The 17,776-nt window shown below is 34.3% G+C and overlaps 1 protein-coding gene across 1 annotated transcript; it reads right to left on the reverse strand.

Annotated features, from left to right (window-relative positions):
- Nucleotides 1-7,944: 7,944 nt before the first annotated feature.
- LOC131037750 (cation transporter HKT1;3) lies at nucleotides 7,945-10,476 on the reverse strand. Its single transcript, XM_057969946.2, has 3 exons — nucleotides 9,061-10,476; nucleotides 8,387-8,620; nucleotides 7,945-8,278 (listed from the first exon to the last, which is right to left on the reverse strand). Exons 1-3 carry the CDS (start codon nucleotides 10,383-10,385, stop codon nucleotides 8,056-8,058), a joined length of 1,782 nt encoding a protein of 593 aa, XP_057825929.2. The 5' UTR covers nucleotides 10,386-10,476; the 3' UTR covers nucleotides 7,945-8,055.
- Between the last annotated feature and the right edge of the window lie 7,300 nt (nucleotides 10,477-17,776).

The raw sequence follows: 17,776 nt of genomic DNA on the forward strand, positions 1-17,776 counted from the left end.
AAGTATTCAACTTGAAGAGTAGATAGGGAAACTGAATCTTGTTTCTTACTTGTCCATGAAACTAATTTCTTACCCAAAAATAATGCACCTCCGGAGGTACTCTTTTGGTCATCAACATCACCAACCCAATTAGCATCAGTGTAAGCACATAAGATGAAACTATCATTCCTTGGATACCAAAAACCATAATCCACAGTTCCTTTCAAGTATCTGAATATCCTATTTACAATAGTGACATGAATCTCTTTTGGATCAACTTGATATCTAGAAGCCATGCACACAACATGCATAATATAAGGTCTAGTCTGAGCTGGGTATAGGAATCCACCAACCATAGATTTGTACAAGATCTAATTAGCTTTAAGAGATTCATCATTCTTAGACAATTTGCAGCCAATCACCATAGGAGTTCCAACTGGTTAACAATCTTCTAACCCAAAATTCTTCAATAATTCCTTCACATATTTAGCTTGAGATATAAAAATACCTTTTCCAGTCTGTGAAATCTGCAAACCTAAGAAAATTTCATCTCTCCTATCATAGACATTTCAAATTCTTTTTGCATATCACCGACAAAAATCATACTCAACTCATCATCTCCTCCAAAAATAATATCATCAACAAAAACTTCAACAATCAAAATGTTATCATTCTTAATCTTGAAATATAGATTACTATAATTAGTACCTTTAGTAAATCCCAATTTCAGTATATACTTATCCAATATAGAATACTAGGCTCTAGGGGCTTGTTTCAATCCACAAAGAGCTTTCTTCAGTTTTCATACCATGTCTCCATCATCTAATAATGAAAATCCATCAGGTTTCTCAATGTAGACTTCTTCCTCAAGATCACCATTCAAAAAGGCCAACTTTGTTAGGAATAAGGTGTCTCAACCTTGGATAATTCCTATTCTTATTATTTGTTTTGTAAAATGTATTTCTTGAAAATAATGTAATTAAGTGTGAGTGTACATGTCTAGTTGGCATGTTGATGTGTTACTCCACTTGATGTGTCAGCATCTTGAATTGTGTGTAAGGAGATCATGGCTGTAATGGTTATGACGGATTCCTATGACACTTAAGAGCTATTTCTAGGAGATTTCAATGACGGGTGAAGACATGCAAGACATGTGGCAACTGATGAAGTTGAGTACTGTACACTCTTCCTATTTTCATGGAGAATGGTAAAACCCTAATACGGCTATCTTTGGAAGTTGCCCTAAAAAGGAAAGTGCATAAGCATTTTTTAGGGTTACAGACTGTGATATGAAAAGAGTGTATTGTTGGTATGATATTGTGCTACTGGATTTTGTCTTAAAGTGTCAATTGTCTCCTGAAAGAACTTGCATTGCAAGTGTGTTGTAATCGTTGTGTTGAAGATAATACATTGTGCAGGTTTTGGAGTGCTGGGGTTTTTTACCGAAAGGTTTTCCTTAGGGTAAATCATTGTGTCATTCTCTATTTTCTATATGCATGGTATATGGCTGCAATATCTTTGTTAAAGTAGTTAAAGAATCTGAAATTGTAAGGATTTAAAAGAATTTGCACAATAGTTTCCTCTAGAGATTAGTGTAGGAAGCTGTTTCCGCACCTGAGTTTCCTTACAAACTTGACATCCATTTGATATACTTTGAAATCCTTATAAGAAGCATATGCAAGCAATAGTCTAATAGCTTCAAGTCTAGCTACTGGAGAAACTGCCTCCTCATAATCAATCCCTTCCTTTTGTTAAACTTCCTTTGCATACCAATCTTTCTTTATTTCTGAAAACTTCACTGACTTCATTCAATTTGTTCCTGAATACCCATTTAGTACCAATTACATTCTCATCTTTAGGTCTAGGCACAAGTTCCCACACATTATTCTTTTTGATCTGATCCAATTTTTCTTCCATAGCCTTCATCCAATTTTCAACTTTGCAAGCCTCAACAACATCTTTAGGTTCAATTTTAGAAATCAAACATACCTATTCAGCAACTAGCCTTCTTCTAGTCATCACACCTTTATTTTTATCACCAGTGATCTGAATTTTAGAATGATTTAATCTTACATACCTCAGAGTCTTCTGATTATTCTAATTTTCAGGTTCCTACACCTCTTCATTGGCAGTAGCAATATCTGGGTTCATTGCCTCTACCAGATCATTCTTCTTCAATTCTTCAGTTTGAATTTGTGTTAAAATGACATTCTGATCATCATCATATATGGATAGCACTCTGATTTATTTTCCATAGTTCTCATCGACCTTCACATTTGCACTTTCCACTATCTTTCTTAGTCTCTTGTTGTAGCACTGGTAGGCTTTGATCTTTGTAGAATATCCCAAGAAAATTCCTTCATCACTTCTTGCATCAAAATTTTCTATATCCTCATCTCTCTTGATATAACACTTGCTTCCAAAAATTCTAAAATATCTCACGGTAGGAACATGACCAAACCATAGCTCATAAGGAGTCTTACCAGTATCACCTTTTATATGCACTCGGTTGAGTGTATAAATAGTAGTGCTAACAAATTCTCTCCAATAGATCTTTGGAACATTCCCTTCAATCAACATAGTCCTTGCAGCATCCAAGATAGTTCTATTCTTCCTTTCAACAACTCCATTTTGCTGTGGGGTTATAGGAGCATATAATTATCTTCTAATTCCATGCTTCTCGCAGAATTAGTCAAACTCACCAGAACAAAATTCTTCTCCTCTATCAGATCTTAGACATTTTAGCTTCAATCCTGTCTCAGTGTTAACCTTTGCTTTGAATACCTTGAATTTTTCTAATGCTTCTATTTTTTCCCTCAAAAAGGTAACCCATGTCATTTTGGAATAATCATCAATCAATAGTTTATGAAATATTTGTTACCCTGCACACTTCTTATACTTGTAGGTCCACATAGGTTAGTATGCACAAGATCTAGCAATCCATCAGATGTATATAGCTTACTCTTGAAAGAAATTCTTGTTTGCTTTCCCATTTGACATTCCTTACATACTGGATTAGCAGGCTAAACAGTTTTAGGTAAATCTCTAACAACTTGAGTAGAACTAATCTTAATCATTGAGTCAAAATTAACATGACACATTCTCCTATTCCATAACCAACTTTCATTAATCTGAGCAATCAGGCAACTTTTCTCACTGACATTCAAACAAAAGATATTATCTTTAGTCTTAGTTCTTGATGCAATCTCTATACTAGATGCATTTAGGATCTTGCATTTTCCATTCTTGAATTGCAAATCATAACCTTTGTTAACCATTTGTCCAACACTTAAAATATTATGCTTCAAACCTTCAACATACAAGACATCATCAGTGTTATGCTTACCATAAAAGGAAATAGAACCTCTACCATGGATCACATAGGCTTTGTCATCTCCAAATCTTACTATTCCACCATCACACCTCTCCATATTCACAATTTTTCTTTTATCACCAATCATATGACGTGAACAACTATTGTCAATCACCCATTCATCTATCTCTTCAACTTTAGCAACTAAAGCTTTCTCTTCAATAGTGAAGCTTGTAGAATCAATAGTTACTAGTCCATCTTCTTTAATAACAATAAACACAATTTCATCTCCTTTTGATTCTTCATCTGTAACACCTTCATCAACAACATAATATCAGTTCTTCTGATGTTTATACTTCTGGTTAGACTTGTAAGGCTTGTCATAATTCTCATGCTTCTCATATGTATCATTCCTATCATGCTTATCAAATTTATCATGCCTATCATACTTAGACATTCTCTCCAGGCACCTAGAAGCGAAATGTCCTATCTTATTGCAAGAGAATCATTTCAGAGGCAATTTTCCATCATACTTACTAGCTCCTTTATACAATCTCTAGGCAATCAATGCTTCAAGCCCATCCAATTCTCTTTCTTTCTCTTCCATCTCTCTTCTCTCACTATCATATCTGGATATTTTGAATTCTTTGGGATCACACTTCTTCTTTCTGGATACAGATACTCTAAATGTTACCTCAGACTTTCCATGTGATTCGCCAAACTCACTCAGTTCAAATGCAGCAATCTTTCCAACCAACATATCTCTTGTCATAGTAGTCACACTCTTGATCTCATCAATAGAAGCTACCATATGTTTGTAAGGAGGAGGCAATGATCTCAACACCTTAGCAACAATTTCATCTTCTTCAAGGGTTCCACCAGCACATTTGATACCTAGGATAAGTTCATTCACATTAGCCATGAAGGAGTTTATGTTCTTATCTTCTCCCATTTTTCAGAATCTCATACTTCCCTTTCAAACTCTGCAACATAGCAACTTTGAAATATTTATCTCCTTCATACAAAGTCTCAAGCTTCTCCCATATCTCATGTGCAATCTGAAGTCCTATTAATTTAGTCATCTCAAAATCAGTCAGGACACTCAGCAATGCTTCCTTAGCTCTAATGTTATTTTTCAACATTCTTGATCTTAGCAACAATAACCGGTCCATTCTAAGGAACATAATAGGCATCCTTTGTAATCTTCTATTAATCCTCTCCAAGACATCTCAAGTGCACCTCCATCAGGTTCTTCCATCTAGAATACTTACTTCCATCGAATCTCAGACTTTCCTTCATAAAAATAACACCTCCAGTTTCCATCTCGGATCACCTCAAGCGGACAAGCTTCTTCCAAAGGATCTAGCTCTGATACCAATTATTGGCAACAATAATGAAGGAAAATAGACAGGGGGGTGAATCAATTTTCTTTGGATTAACAAACTTAATCTTAGATACAAATATGATTAACTGTAACAACAACAAAGATAAGTAAATTGATACCACAACACACAACACCAAGATTTTGACATGGAAAACCCACTTGAGGGAAAAACCACGGTGGGAGCCTACCCAAAATAAGATGATACTCTATAGTAGTATGTGAAATTACAATGGGAATGCAAATGCATTCAAGCTCACTACCTAGAGCTCACTCGTCAAAATACAATAACCTGGAAGGCTACAACCCTCAGGGAAGTTTCACTACCTTACAAGGAAGTCTTGCTGACTTAAAAAATATTCAGACAACAATCCAAAATCAAATTAACTGAAAGAATAACATCTACAAAAGTCTAATGATAATTCTGATTAAGGACATATGTCTACTTTGCAACACTTTAATCTCTTCTCAAACACAATGTCGAAGGATGTATTCGCTTGTTTGCATCTTTACCATTCCTAGTTAATGCAGACACACCACTAATACGAAATTTACATGACTATACCATCTATATATACCAATCGTCAACCTTGACAAGAAGGTCAGCCAAACCCTCAACTCATAATTACAAAATTACATCACACAATACAAAGATCGAGCACTAGACCAATATTATGATATACATGTCATAACATGGACTTAAACCAAATTCTCAAACACGTGACACCACCGGAATCAATTCCAAGGTCAACCACAACATGCTACACCATCAAATATGTCTCATATAGCATGAACAACACCACTGGAAAAACAAAACACCAAAAATATGCTCAACGATCAATGTAGATCATCAAAACAAATAGAACATAATTATGAAACACTAGAAATCATGTTAGAATAATCTGTAACAACTACATGAACACCACTTATCAAATATTCATTGATCAATATTTGAAACTGAAGAATACTCAAACAACAATAACTATCACAAGGAAAGATAACTTGCAGAGCACCAAATCACTATCCATCTGAAACAAAGATACACATGAACATCCCAAACAATCTCCCAAAATATCAACTCAAGATTTGATCACAGTGGAATATATCAAAGGAAATATCGAACTCTGCAAAGAACTAATCAAAAGAACCAAACTGTAAACCAGATCATATGATATGATCAATTAAGCTCCTGATAACTGAAACCAATATAGAAAGATATAACGATACTAGAAATACTCCATATACCAAATCATGATCCCAATAAACCAATCTGCACCCACTGGAGCAATAAATCAGACAAATATGTTGACATCAATAACAACAACATATCCTAGCAGCAACAATGTCCAACAACATGGAGGAAATAGTGCTTGGGGGGTCTTGGGGAGTTCTTGTTCCTTTTTAGTTTTTCTTTACAACATTATTTTGTTCTCTCTTTTGGGGAGGAGTTTTCTCTAATAAGGTTTTACTCCTTTTCTCTAGTTGTGAGAGATTTGATGTCTTTGCATTATAGTTGTACTTGGGTACCCAATATGGTAATGAGGTCATGACCCATAATGCTTCTCATATTTCACTTTCATTTGTTGATTATATCTCTTGTATATTTATCCATAAGCCGCACTTAACTGGGGGTGTTGGTCTATGAATTTCTATCATAGACATATTTTTGCATTTTGATGCAAAAATCCTTATACGGTTGAATCTAGAAATACATCACAATCAATAGCATAGATTGTGGAAATTTTATAAATTTGATATTCTTAAGTTTTCTTAGGGACAGGAAATCTTCTAGATGCATAGTTGTACATTAGCTATCAGGTTAGTCATATTAGTCTTTTAGGACGAGTGGTTATACCTACTCTTATTGTTGATTGGGACATTTTTCCTTGTTGTCTATACACTAGTCTCCCAAATTATACTTTATAAGAATGGGGTCTGTACATTTGTAATCACCTCATTCTCATCAATGCATTGTGTACATTGACTAGTCAAATAGTTTGTGGTTGCTTCTCATTGTTTGTGGAGGTTTGTGGTTTATCTTGCAGCACAAGCTCCTGAGTGTGTCAACATCAATCCAATTAATCATCTCTTTTTTTTAATAAATTCATAAGAATATCATTATTTTCTTTACTTTTTCTATTTTTCTTCTTGTCTTGTTTTCTTTTGTTTGAAATAATTTTCATTTTGAATATTAATTCAAAGAGAGATGAAAGATAGACATGAATATTTTTCACTTAATAATCAAACCCTAATTATAGTCATTAATTATTAATTTTCATGAGCATCAGGCTTCTTTATTAATATATCACATCATTAATTAACTTTTACATTGTAAATCATTTATCGCATCAAAAATCATTTATTTGTTTATTATTTATAGATTTAATTAATTAGTATTTCCTTTAATGAAAAAACACATCCATTTTAAAATTATTATTTTTTATTTGTGTCATTAATTAATTCCTTTAAACATCACTTAACTTCATATTGACTTAAAATATTCTCCTTCACTCATCACTTGAATTCATCAAATTAAATGAAAATTTATTCCTTTCATTTATCCAATTATTAAATTTAATTTAATGTGTTACTATCTTCCCAGGTGTTTGAAATGATAAATTTTCACTCATTAATTGAATTGACTCCACAACTTATTTAACTAACTTTGACCATCCTCATCTTTCATTTCTTTTTTCCTCGAAAGTTGATAAATGCAAACATTCTTTCATCACTTTTGTGACCACTCTCTATGTAAAATTGTTATGTGAAAGTATATTTTCAATTGAATAATAATGTTACACTTCATTTTATTATTTATGTGATCACTTTTTTATATAAATCCATTCAACGAAAGTATATTGTCAATTGAATAACAATGTTATGTTACTAACTTGAATCCACATTTCATTAAGAAAAATGATATTTCCATTTGAGCTTTGCAATGATATCGTTTGATAATATTCTATTTTATTTTAGTTGAGATTGTAAACTCATATTTCTTATTTTCGATTTTGTTGCTTACAATCTAATCTAATCAAATGAAAACTCATAGGTATTATAATGAATTTAAAATTTCAACATTGCTTCTATAACATTGATATTTAATAACTAGTATGTAATTTCTTCAAACTAATACTTATTTGAATACCTACTTTATTGTTGAAAACTCATAGGAATGATAATGAAAAGGGAACACATTATGCTCTAATATTGTTGAAAAACAACATGTGAATTATGAATAATAATTTGTGCATTATAAAAACACAAAATATTTAAAATTCATCAATATACTTAAAGATGAAGCCACAATTTGTATAATTAATGTGGCTTTATTGTACATTTTATTACAAATTTGTTCCATAAGGCTAGTTTTACTAGTGAATTAAAAATTGTGGGAAACTACATTTTGCATGAATAACTTTCTTCTCAAAGATGATTTGATTACCTTAAGACGACCAAAGAACATCACCATTATAATTATCACTTTTCCTTTGGTGCTCCATTTCCCAGATAAACTATAAGGCACATCTTCGCAATAATGTTTAGACATCTTGCTAAAGAGGATGCAATTGTAGCCTAGAGAAATTCCCACATTTCCATATCCACTGCAATCACCAAACAAACATAGATATAAAAATAACATATTGCCTAAAAATTGTATCCATAAAAATTAAACTAAATGTCTGAAAGAAGTAAAGTAGAATAATGCTTACCTTACAACTTCAAAGACGATCGCCAGAACATTGAAGTTAAGTGGGTCTTGAGAAAGGTTGTGGCTTTCTATAATGCAAATGAGTATAACTGCTATAAGAAGATAGCATGAATCATGCATAACTAACTTTTCAAATTGTGTAAGAATACTCCACTTCTTTGACTCCTCCTTTGACAATGGTTTAATATTCATGATATCTCGTCTCTCCTTGTAGAATGGATAGGGTGGTAAATACCTTTTACCATGATTACGATCCAATCCAAAAAAAAGATCAAAATGTGAAAATTTATATTAGAAATAATTGCTAACATATATCATTTTCATCATTAAGAAGGTAAAAAAATACAAAAAATTAGAACATATACATGAGTATCAAGTATGAGTATCAAGTAAAAGTGGCAAAGGTTAATCCATCTAACAAACAGTTTTACTGAATTCTGTAAAATTTAAACAACACATCGTAAATTTTGACTTGTTTGAGTAGCTCATCAAAAATCACATTGACTATTTTAGGAGAACTTATCTGTTAAAATGATTTTTATAAATCACTAAACAAATCAAAACTTAGAATGAGCTATTTAAGTAGAAATATGAGAACCACCCATCATTCTAAATTAGTCCAAACATTGGAGTGAAGATTATATTGGTATGAAACTAGCAAGCATTTAAACTTACATGAAGACGATGTAGATAACGAGGAGAGCAGGAGAGAGAAGCTGTGGATTGACGATATTTTCGCCAGAGTGCCTAATGGACACAGATTGAAACACCCCACCAATCACCTTCTCGCCCACTGTAAGCCCATCCAGAGCTACCGTATTCCAATGCAATGCAAATATCATAACTACCTCAATTGTGAGAAATCCCACAGCGCAAAGAAGGAGCCACATGTTTTGTCTTCTGGAGAAGAAGTGATCTGCAAACAGTCTGTGCCCATTTTTCTCTATATAATCGTATATTTTTCTCCTACCCTCTTCTCTTGAAAATCTTCGCAGTGTCAGAAAGATGGCTGAGAAGCAGGGACCAAACATTGTATTCCCCAGGAGTATCTGAAACGCCAATATCATAAGCAAAACACTGTGCTTTCTTAAGGGCATCATATTATCGCTCAATGGAGTGAACCCACAATTGGCAAATGATGATATCACTGTAAACACTACAAACAGAGACTTACTTACGCCTCTGTCACTTAGAATCCTCTCTCCACCTCTGGATACACAAAAATAGATGTAAACGAGAACAAAACCAACTAGCTGAACAAACAGAAAATATCCTAGACATAAATAGCAGAGAAAAGTAAGAGCTTGGTATTCTAAATCATCATCCAGGACGTTGTCAGCATCACTTTGAACCTCGTTATGACACTCTTCTACTGCCATGTTCCTTGAACCATTCATCTCCAAGTTTTCTAAATCATCATCAATGATATCCTCGGGACCAGTCATAGCCTTGTTAGGTCTCAGTATTGATTCTTTTCTCATCTGATCTTTTCCATGGAGATATTGATCAAGGTGTGTTGTAGATTTACCCTGATCACTTGTGCTCTGGTAACGATGCAATTCTAGCATTTGAGTACTATTCATTGAGTTGTGGTGCAGGTTTGAACGTTGAAGCCTGATCCTGAGCCTAAGCCTAATCCTTGCAAGGTGGAGAGAGCATAAGGACGTGAAAACTTCTCCACCTAGAAGCATGAGTATGGTCATCACTACGAGGTGGAAGTGAGAGAGATCTTCCATGGCAACAACTCCCAAGCTGCTTACAGTTGCAGCTGACACACTAGTATAAAATGCATCAAGCACATTCAAGTATCGTTTGCTTTTAGTGGGTGAAAATCTCAAAGGAATCAAACCCACTAAAGAAATTGCAGCAAAATAGCTAACATGGATGCAGTAGGGATCATATAGAATTGGAGGCACCGATTCAAAGATATTTTTCAGGTACTTGAACAAAAAACAGCTCTTTTTCCTTGTGCACCGTCTCTCTGGTGAAATGTCTTGCATCTTCTGTCGGCAGAGAAGATCCAAGTGAATTCAGTTCATAAGAAATCAGTACAATGCCCTCAACTGGGAAACCAACGTTTCTTTTATAAAGCATAGCTATGGTGGAATAGACATTGGATAATTCTGATCTTAGAGTCCGCTTAAAACTTAAGCCGTTGTATGTGGATGCTCACATCAATTGTCGGTATAATTTTATTCTCTCCACAATTACTGAACGACAAAAAGCTTAGAAATTCCTTTAGGAAGAGGCAATATTATCTAATTTTATTCTGTCTCCACTATCATTGGACGACATAAAAGCACATGAATACCTTTTAAGATTAGGCAATATTCGATAAAATTATATGATGTTAATACGAATTTAATGTATTCTGTTACCATCAGTGCGGGCTATCAAAGTTCCGTGCTTATCCTGAGTTGAAAAACAAATCCATCTTTGATATATAATAGATGTCCATATCATAATCGATATTCTGTTGCCATGATATGAATTAATCATCATTGTTATGCAAATTGGAAAAGGTGCTAACAGATTTGAATGTGCAGTGTAAACAAACATCCAACAATTTCAAGATCTAAAGAGATTAGATCTGCATATTTTTAAGGGATTGATGCAGGGGCGCCTTTACCTGTGAAGAGAAAGGTTTTTCAATTTTATTTTATTTTGAATTTTTGACTTTTTGGAGCAGCAACTACCTAGTTACAGCCTCATCTATGCCCAAGAGGAAGCCCAATTGATAGAATAAAGGTTTGGGAGAGAATTTTCAATCCAAAAATTGGTTAGTGACAATTTATGACAGATTTTTCTTTGCTGCACCTAGTTTAGGTGGGATTCAGAATTTTGAAGGATTTCGAAGAAAAAGAAGTCAAGGAAAAGAGAGAATAGTGTAGTAGTAGAGAAAGAGAGGAAGAGAGGACTGCAGGGAGAAGCGGCAAAAGACAATCCACCTGACAAAAAGGAGGATAGACAGAATAGGGGAGCACGTGAGGTCAAGAGACAGAAGGAAAAACAAAGGGTTTCCAAAATCTAGCCTACCATTTTCAAAGAAATGTGTATGTTGTATAAATGATTGTAAAAATACTATATTTTGACCAGAGTAATGAAATAAAGCTCTTCTAAATTTGATTTCTCTCAGATTGTGTGTTTTTATGAATGTGAGATTCTATGAGGTGTGCTGCTTGGAAAGGGAGTTATTTTATGTATGTATGTGAGAATTTGGATATTTAATGAGTGGTCATTATATGATAAAAGTTTCTCTAGTGTGATTTATTTTAGCTCTCTAATTTCTAGGCATTCTTTTGTAGCCACAGACTGTTCACTGCAATATATCATTTTATGTTTTTGTAACTTCTGATAAATCTCTATAGCTTGTTTTCTACTCCCGTAGCTTAGATTAAGTGTCTGTAATACATATCTCTGTTACTATTGTGTTGATCTAGCTTCTGTAGCTTATTTTGTTTTTTTGCAGCTAAACATTTGCACTACAGCAAGCTTGGTTGATCTCTATAACATATTTTCGCCCGATTTGAGTAAATTTTGGCATCTACAATAGTGTGGGTGTCATCATAGTTGTATCAGAGCATAACTATAGCTCTAAGAGAGAAGATTGCGATTTTCTATTGGGCTTTAAGGAAATCCCTTTGAGTAACTTGATTGTGGGTGTGTGCCTAGAAGAAGCAATATTGTAGCCAAAAGGACAACAAATAGAAGAAAGAAAATAGATTGAGGGCAGCAAGATGCCACCAAGGAGAAGAATAGTAGAGGTAGCAACAACATGAAGGCACGATGAAGTATTGGAGACACTCAAAGGTGTGGAAGCAAGGATGAATGCAGTAGAAAGTAGAATGAAAAGGGCAAAGAACATGAAGATACTAATAGTGAGGATGAGGTGGTAGTGTAGCATCATAAATTGTAACTTTGTACAATTTACACCTCCTTTTGTGCCCCTACTTTAGTCTTTCCCATCCTACTTCTCCCGTAGGCCCATTTTGATCATTATTACTCCAAACATGATGTCACCTAGTTGCATGGCTGAGTGGACCCATCCCTAGACTGTCTCCTCTTGAATCCAACCTTGTTTACCCTATTTTGGGAGGACAGGGGTGTTTGGGGTGCTCTCAGAACCATAATCGCCTTTAAATAGGTCCCAATTTAAATAGGACTAGACAATCTCCCTCCCTCCAAGTATTTTGGTCCCCGTGGCTCAATGTGATCATTGGAGGTTGGCCTAATTAGTGATTTACCTAGGAAACCCTATATAAAGACATCACATCAATTCATTTTGTTATCTATAATCTATCCCATCATTCGTGCATTCATCAAGCATTCTTCATCAAAATTTCTCAAGCATTCAAGGGAACATTTCATCCCACCATATTCTTCAAGCATCATGGAGAAAATCACATTAAATTTTATGCAAGTAATTATTGCATCAACATTTGTGATCACATCTAAAGATAATTGCATCATCAACTTCAATCAGTCATTGTAGACTTGAGGTGTATCATTCAACATCCACTTTACCATTTACATTTCCTATTTTAATTTAATTCAAGGTTAAATCCTCATCCAGGATTTGACCTAAGGCAAACCCCCATCGACAACACTATTTCTTCTTATTTTATGTGCAAAAAAATCTCAGGAGTTGCAATCGGAGAATCTAGCAGAGTAGACAATGACAATCAGAATCAACTTTATTATCCATTTAGGTATTGAAGCCCTAATTTCTCCACCTTCCATTTTGGTGAACCCAATGCTTCTTAGATTTTTCATATTTCTAATTTGGTATTTGCAAATTCTGAATTTTTTACTTTTTGGATCAATAACTACCTAGGTACAACCTCATCTATGCCCCAAGTGGAAGCCCAATTGATACAATAAAGGTTTATGAAAGAATTTCCAATCCAAAAATTAGTTAGTGAACATTTATGGCAAAATTTCTTTGTTGCACCTAGTTTAGGTGGAATTCATTAGAGGTTTCCCAAATTTTCAATGATTTTGAAGGAAAAAAAAATTCAAGGAAAAGAAAGAATAGATTAGCAGTAGAGAAAGAGAGGAAGAGAGGACTATAGGGAGAAGCAACAAGAGACAATCCAACAGATAGAAAAGAGGATATATGTAATAGGGGAGCATGTGAGGTCAAGAGATAGAAGGAAGAACAAAGTGTTCTTAGAATCTACCTTAGCATTTTCAAGAAATGTGTATGTTGTATAAATGATTGTAAAAATATTCTATTTTTACCAAAATAATTAAATATTGCTCTTATAAATCAGATTTCTCTCTTGGATTGTGTGTGTTTTTATAAATGTAAGATTCTATAAGTTGTGTTGTTTGAAAGGGGAGTTATTTTGTGTATGTGTGCAAACATTTTGGTATTTAATGAGTGGTCATTATATGATAAAAACTCCCCTAGCAATTTGTTTTAGCTCTATAGTTTATGGGCATCTTCATGTAGTCATAGATTGTTCCCTGCAATATATCATTTTATGTTCTTGTAACTTCCGACAAATTTCTATAGCTTGTTTTCTACTCTTGTAGTGCCAATTAAGTGTCTGCAACACATATCTTTGTTACTATTGCATTGATCTAGCCTCTATAGCTTATTTTGGTTTTCTACAACTAAATATTTTACATTGCAACAAGGCTATTATAGCATCTATTGGTCCTGTTTGAGTAAGTTTTGGCATCTATAATAGTGTGGATGTCATAAACATGGTATCAAAGGAAAACTATAGCTCTAGGAAATAAGATTTTGAATTTCTATTGGGCTTTAAGGAAATAAATTTGATTAGTGATTATGGGTGTGTGTCTACAACAAGGAATATTGTAGCCAAAAGGATAAAAAATAGAGGAAAGAAAATATATTGAGGATATAAAGATGCCACCAAGGAGAAGGACGGAAAAGGTAGCAAGAACATGAAGGATAGATGAAGCATTGGATGCACATAGAGGTTTGCAAGGAAGGATGGATGTAGTAGGTGGAGTGACAAGGGACAAAGCACATGAAGATATTGATAGTGAGGATGAAGCACTAGAGTAGTGTTGTAAATTGTAACATTATACAATTTACATCTCTTTTTGTGCCCCTACATTAGAATGTCCCATTCTAGCTCTCCCCTGGGTTCATTTTGACCCTTTTTACTCCAAATCTGATGTCAACTAGCTATATGGCTGAGTGGACCCCATCCCTATACTATCTCCTCTAGAATCCAACCTTGTTTACCTTATTATTGGAAGTAAAAGGGTGCTTGGGGAACCCCTATCTACACCAAGGCACCTTGGGCACCATAGTCCCCCTTAAACAATCCCCAAATTAAATAGGATGGGACACTCTCCCTCCCTAATGGATTTTGGTCCCTATTTCTCAATGTGACCATTGGAGGTCATCTTAATTAGTAATTTATCTAGGGAACCCTATATAAAGACATCCTATGAATTCATTTAGGCATCTAAAATATACCCCATCATTCGTGCATTCATCAAGAATTTGTAATCAAGCATTCTAAAATATTTAAGGTAAAATTTTATCCTGCCATATTCTTCAAGCATCATGGAGTAGATCATATCAACTTGCATGCAAGCATATGTTTGTGTTTGAGTCTTCTGTGTTGTCATGTTATTGCCCCTAAGTGATGACACCCATACTATTGTAGCATTAGATTTAGAGTAAAAAGGGTCAAAATTGTCCTAGGGGAGAACTAGGATGAGACATGCTAAAGTAGGGGAACAAAAGGAGCTGTAAATTATACAAGGTTATAATTTACGATGCTACACTACCATTTCATTCTCACTATCAGTATCTCCATGTGCTCTACCCCTTTTCATTCCACCTTCTACTAAATCCATCCATTCTTGCATACCTTTGAGTTCTCCTAATACTTCATCTATCCTTCATGTTATTGCTACCTTTTCCATTTCTTCTCCTTGCTAGCATCTTGTTGCCCTCAATCTATTTTCTTTCTTCTATTTTTTTATCATTTTGGCTATAATAATACTTCTTGTAGGAACACACCCAAAGTCACTACTCAAAGGGATTTTTTTAAAGCCTAATATAAAATCACAATCTTCTTTCCCATAGCTATAGTTGTTCTTTGATACCATGTTGATGATACCTGAACTATTTTTCAAGGATATGCTAGAGGAAGAGGATGATATCATTAACACCTTCCTTAATGTGACCTTACCTTCCATACATGGAATTTCTCCTAGAGATGAAGAATTGATGGATAGTGTTAATCCTTTTCCTAAATTTTGTGTTACCCATGAAGATTATCTGGTGCAAGTGGCTGACATTATAACTTACTCTTCTAGTGGTACAATACCTAATTTTTATTTTAATGACTTTCCCTCTAGAGATGAAGCATTGATGAATTTTTGTACCCCTCCTAAAATATATTTTATTCATGAGGATATAGTCAATACTCCTATCAATAATATCTCTATTGGAGAAGCAACATCAAAGAGAAAATTGGCATCATCTTCTCATAATGTTAAAGTAAGAATTTCCACCTTACCAGGAACTAGTCTACAAACCATCCTTCACACACAAGAGAAGCAACCAGATAGAATACTATTTCAACAATAAAAAAATCCCTTGAGGTGAGTACAAATGTACAAGAGCCTTTCTTATAAGGGAAAATATAAGATGAGATAGTTAATGAGGTGTGAGAGTAGGTATAGGGTAGGTATAACCACTCAGCAACCTATCTTTAACTACCAATGAACCTAGGAAATGATAAATGTAGTTGCTTACATAAGTTGTTCTTAAGGAAACCTTAATGAAACTACTATTTACTCCAAGCCCCCCCTTAAGTACAACTTTGGGAGTACAACATGCATTATGGGTCTCAACCACATCACCATATTAGGTACCCATGTACAACTACAATGAAATGAAATGAAAATATCTCAGAAATAGAGAAAATGAGAAAACCCCTATGAGAGAAAGCTTCTCTCCTAAAGAGAGAACATGAAGGATTAAGAAGCCTCCAAACAATATCACTGAAAGAAGAACATGAAAAAAATCACTGAAGCATGAAGATGCATAAAGGTATTGAAAGAAGATTTATATGGTGTTAATATTGATGAAACCTCCTCTGAAACAAGATGTTCAGTATCAAGAAGATAACAATTTGCATGGATACCCCAAATGAAACTACTTGAATAATGACTAGATGGCAACAGCTGCAAAAAATATATCAATCCAATTGAAAATATAAATGGCACAAGATTCTGCATGAGTGACCCCAACAACACTAAACCAATGAAGTTTCATCAGTGATCTCATCATCACTACTCAACCATGATAGTTGAAAATATAGGTGTAATAGTCTAAATAACCATGATCAACAAGATAACCTCCACGAAATAGGAATGCAAAAGTGTCTCAACTCACTCGAAGTGAAACCAAGGAAGCATTATCAAGAATAGTACAATACCCCCCATAATGTTGACTAGGGAGAAGCATGAAAGGTCCACTAAAATTGTGTCACCAAGAAATGCATGGAGGAGAAGATACAATATCTAAAGTGACCAAAAGAGTAGCAACAACTGAAAAAAGGGTGTGCACCAAAACTACACACATGCATTAGGTAGAATCCTAATGATCCTGGCATAGTCATGGAGGGATACTCACTTGACAAAGCTATGATTGTCAAGTAAAGAAGGCACTATAGAATCCCCTGTGGAAATTTATAATATAGTGCATGTACACTATCATGACATAATATTTGTATAAAATCTCAAAAATAAATGAATGCAACACTTCATCTCAATGAATCTACAAAGGAAAGTGCTTATAAAATATGCTTAATTGATCCATAAGGTAAAAAATTAAAGATAAATTCATGCACCAAAAGAAATTGCACAAAACAACATCTTCTATGATATCTCATTTGCCAATAAATAATGTTGTATGCCCAAGTTATGGCTAGTTGAAGAAAAAAGTTGATTAGGGCTTAAAGGTGATAAAAAGGGGCCACCCCTATTAAGCACCTAGGGGAAAGGGTGTGGTACTCCATGGGACCTAGAAGCTCATCATGTCAGAAAAAATACCATCTCCCATAATTATACCACCAACGAATCAATCTCGAGCACCCAATAGGAGTCACGACTACCTAACTTAGACTATAGAACTTGAATATCAAGGTATAAATTGAGCTAAAAACATTCCCACCATCAATACAACACTAAGCTATTCAAATATTTATCTAGTGTAGGGCTGCCATACAAATGCTATGTGTGGAAAAACCCTAAAGCTACAAAGTAGGCACATATTTTGCATTAACTTTTCGAAAATTAAATCATTATAAAGTCATATCAAGAGCCTATGGTCTTGATGAGGAGGAGCCCTCAATAATGCAACCCGTTTGAATAGCTAAAATGCACACAC

Source organism: Cryptomeria japonica, chromosome 6 (assembly GCF_030272615.1).
Source record: "Cryptomeria japonica chromosome 6, Sugi_1.0, whole genome shotgun sequence".
In the NCBI taxonomy this organism is placed as follows: Eukaryota; Viridiplantae; Streptophyta; class Pinopsida; order Cupressales; family Cupressaceae; genus Cryptomeria; species Cryptomeria japonica.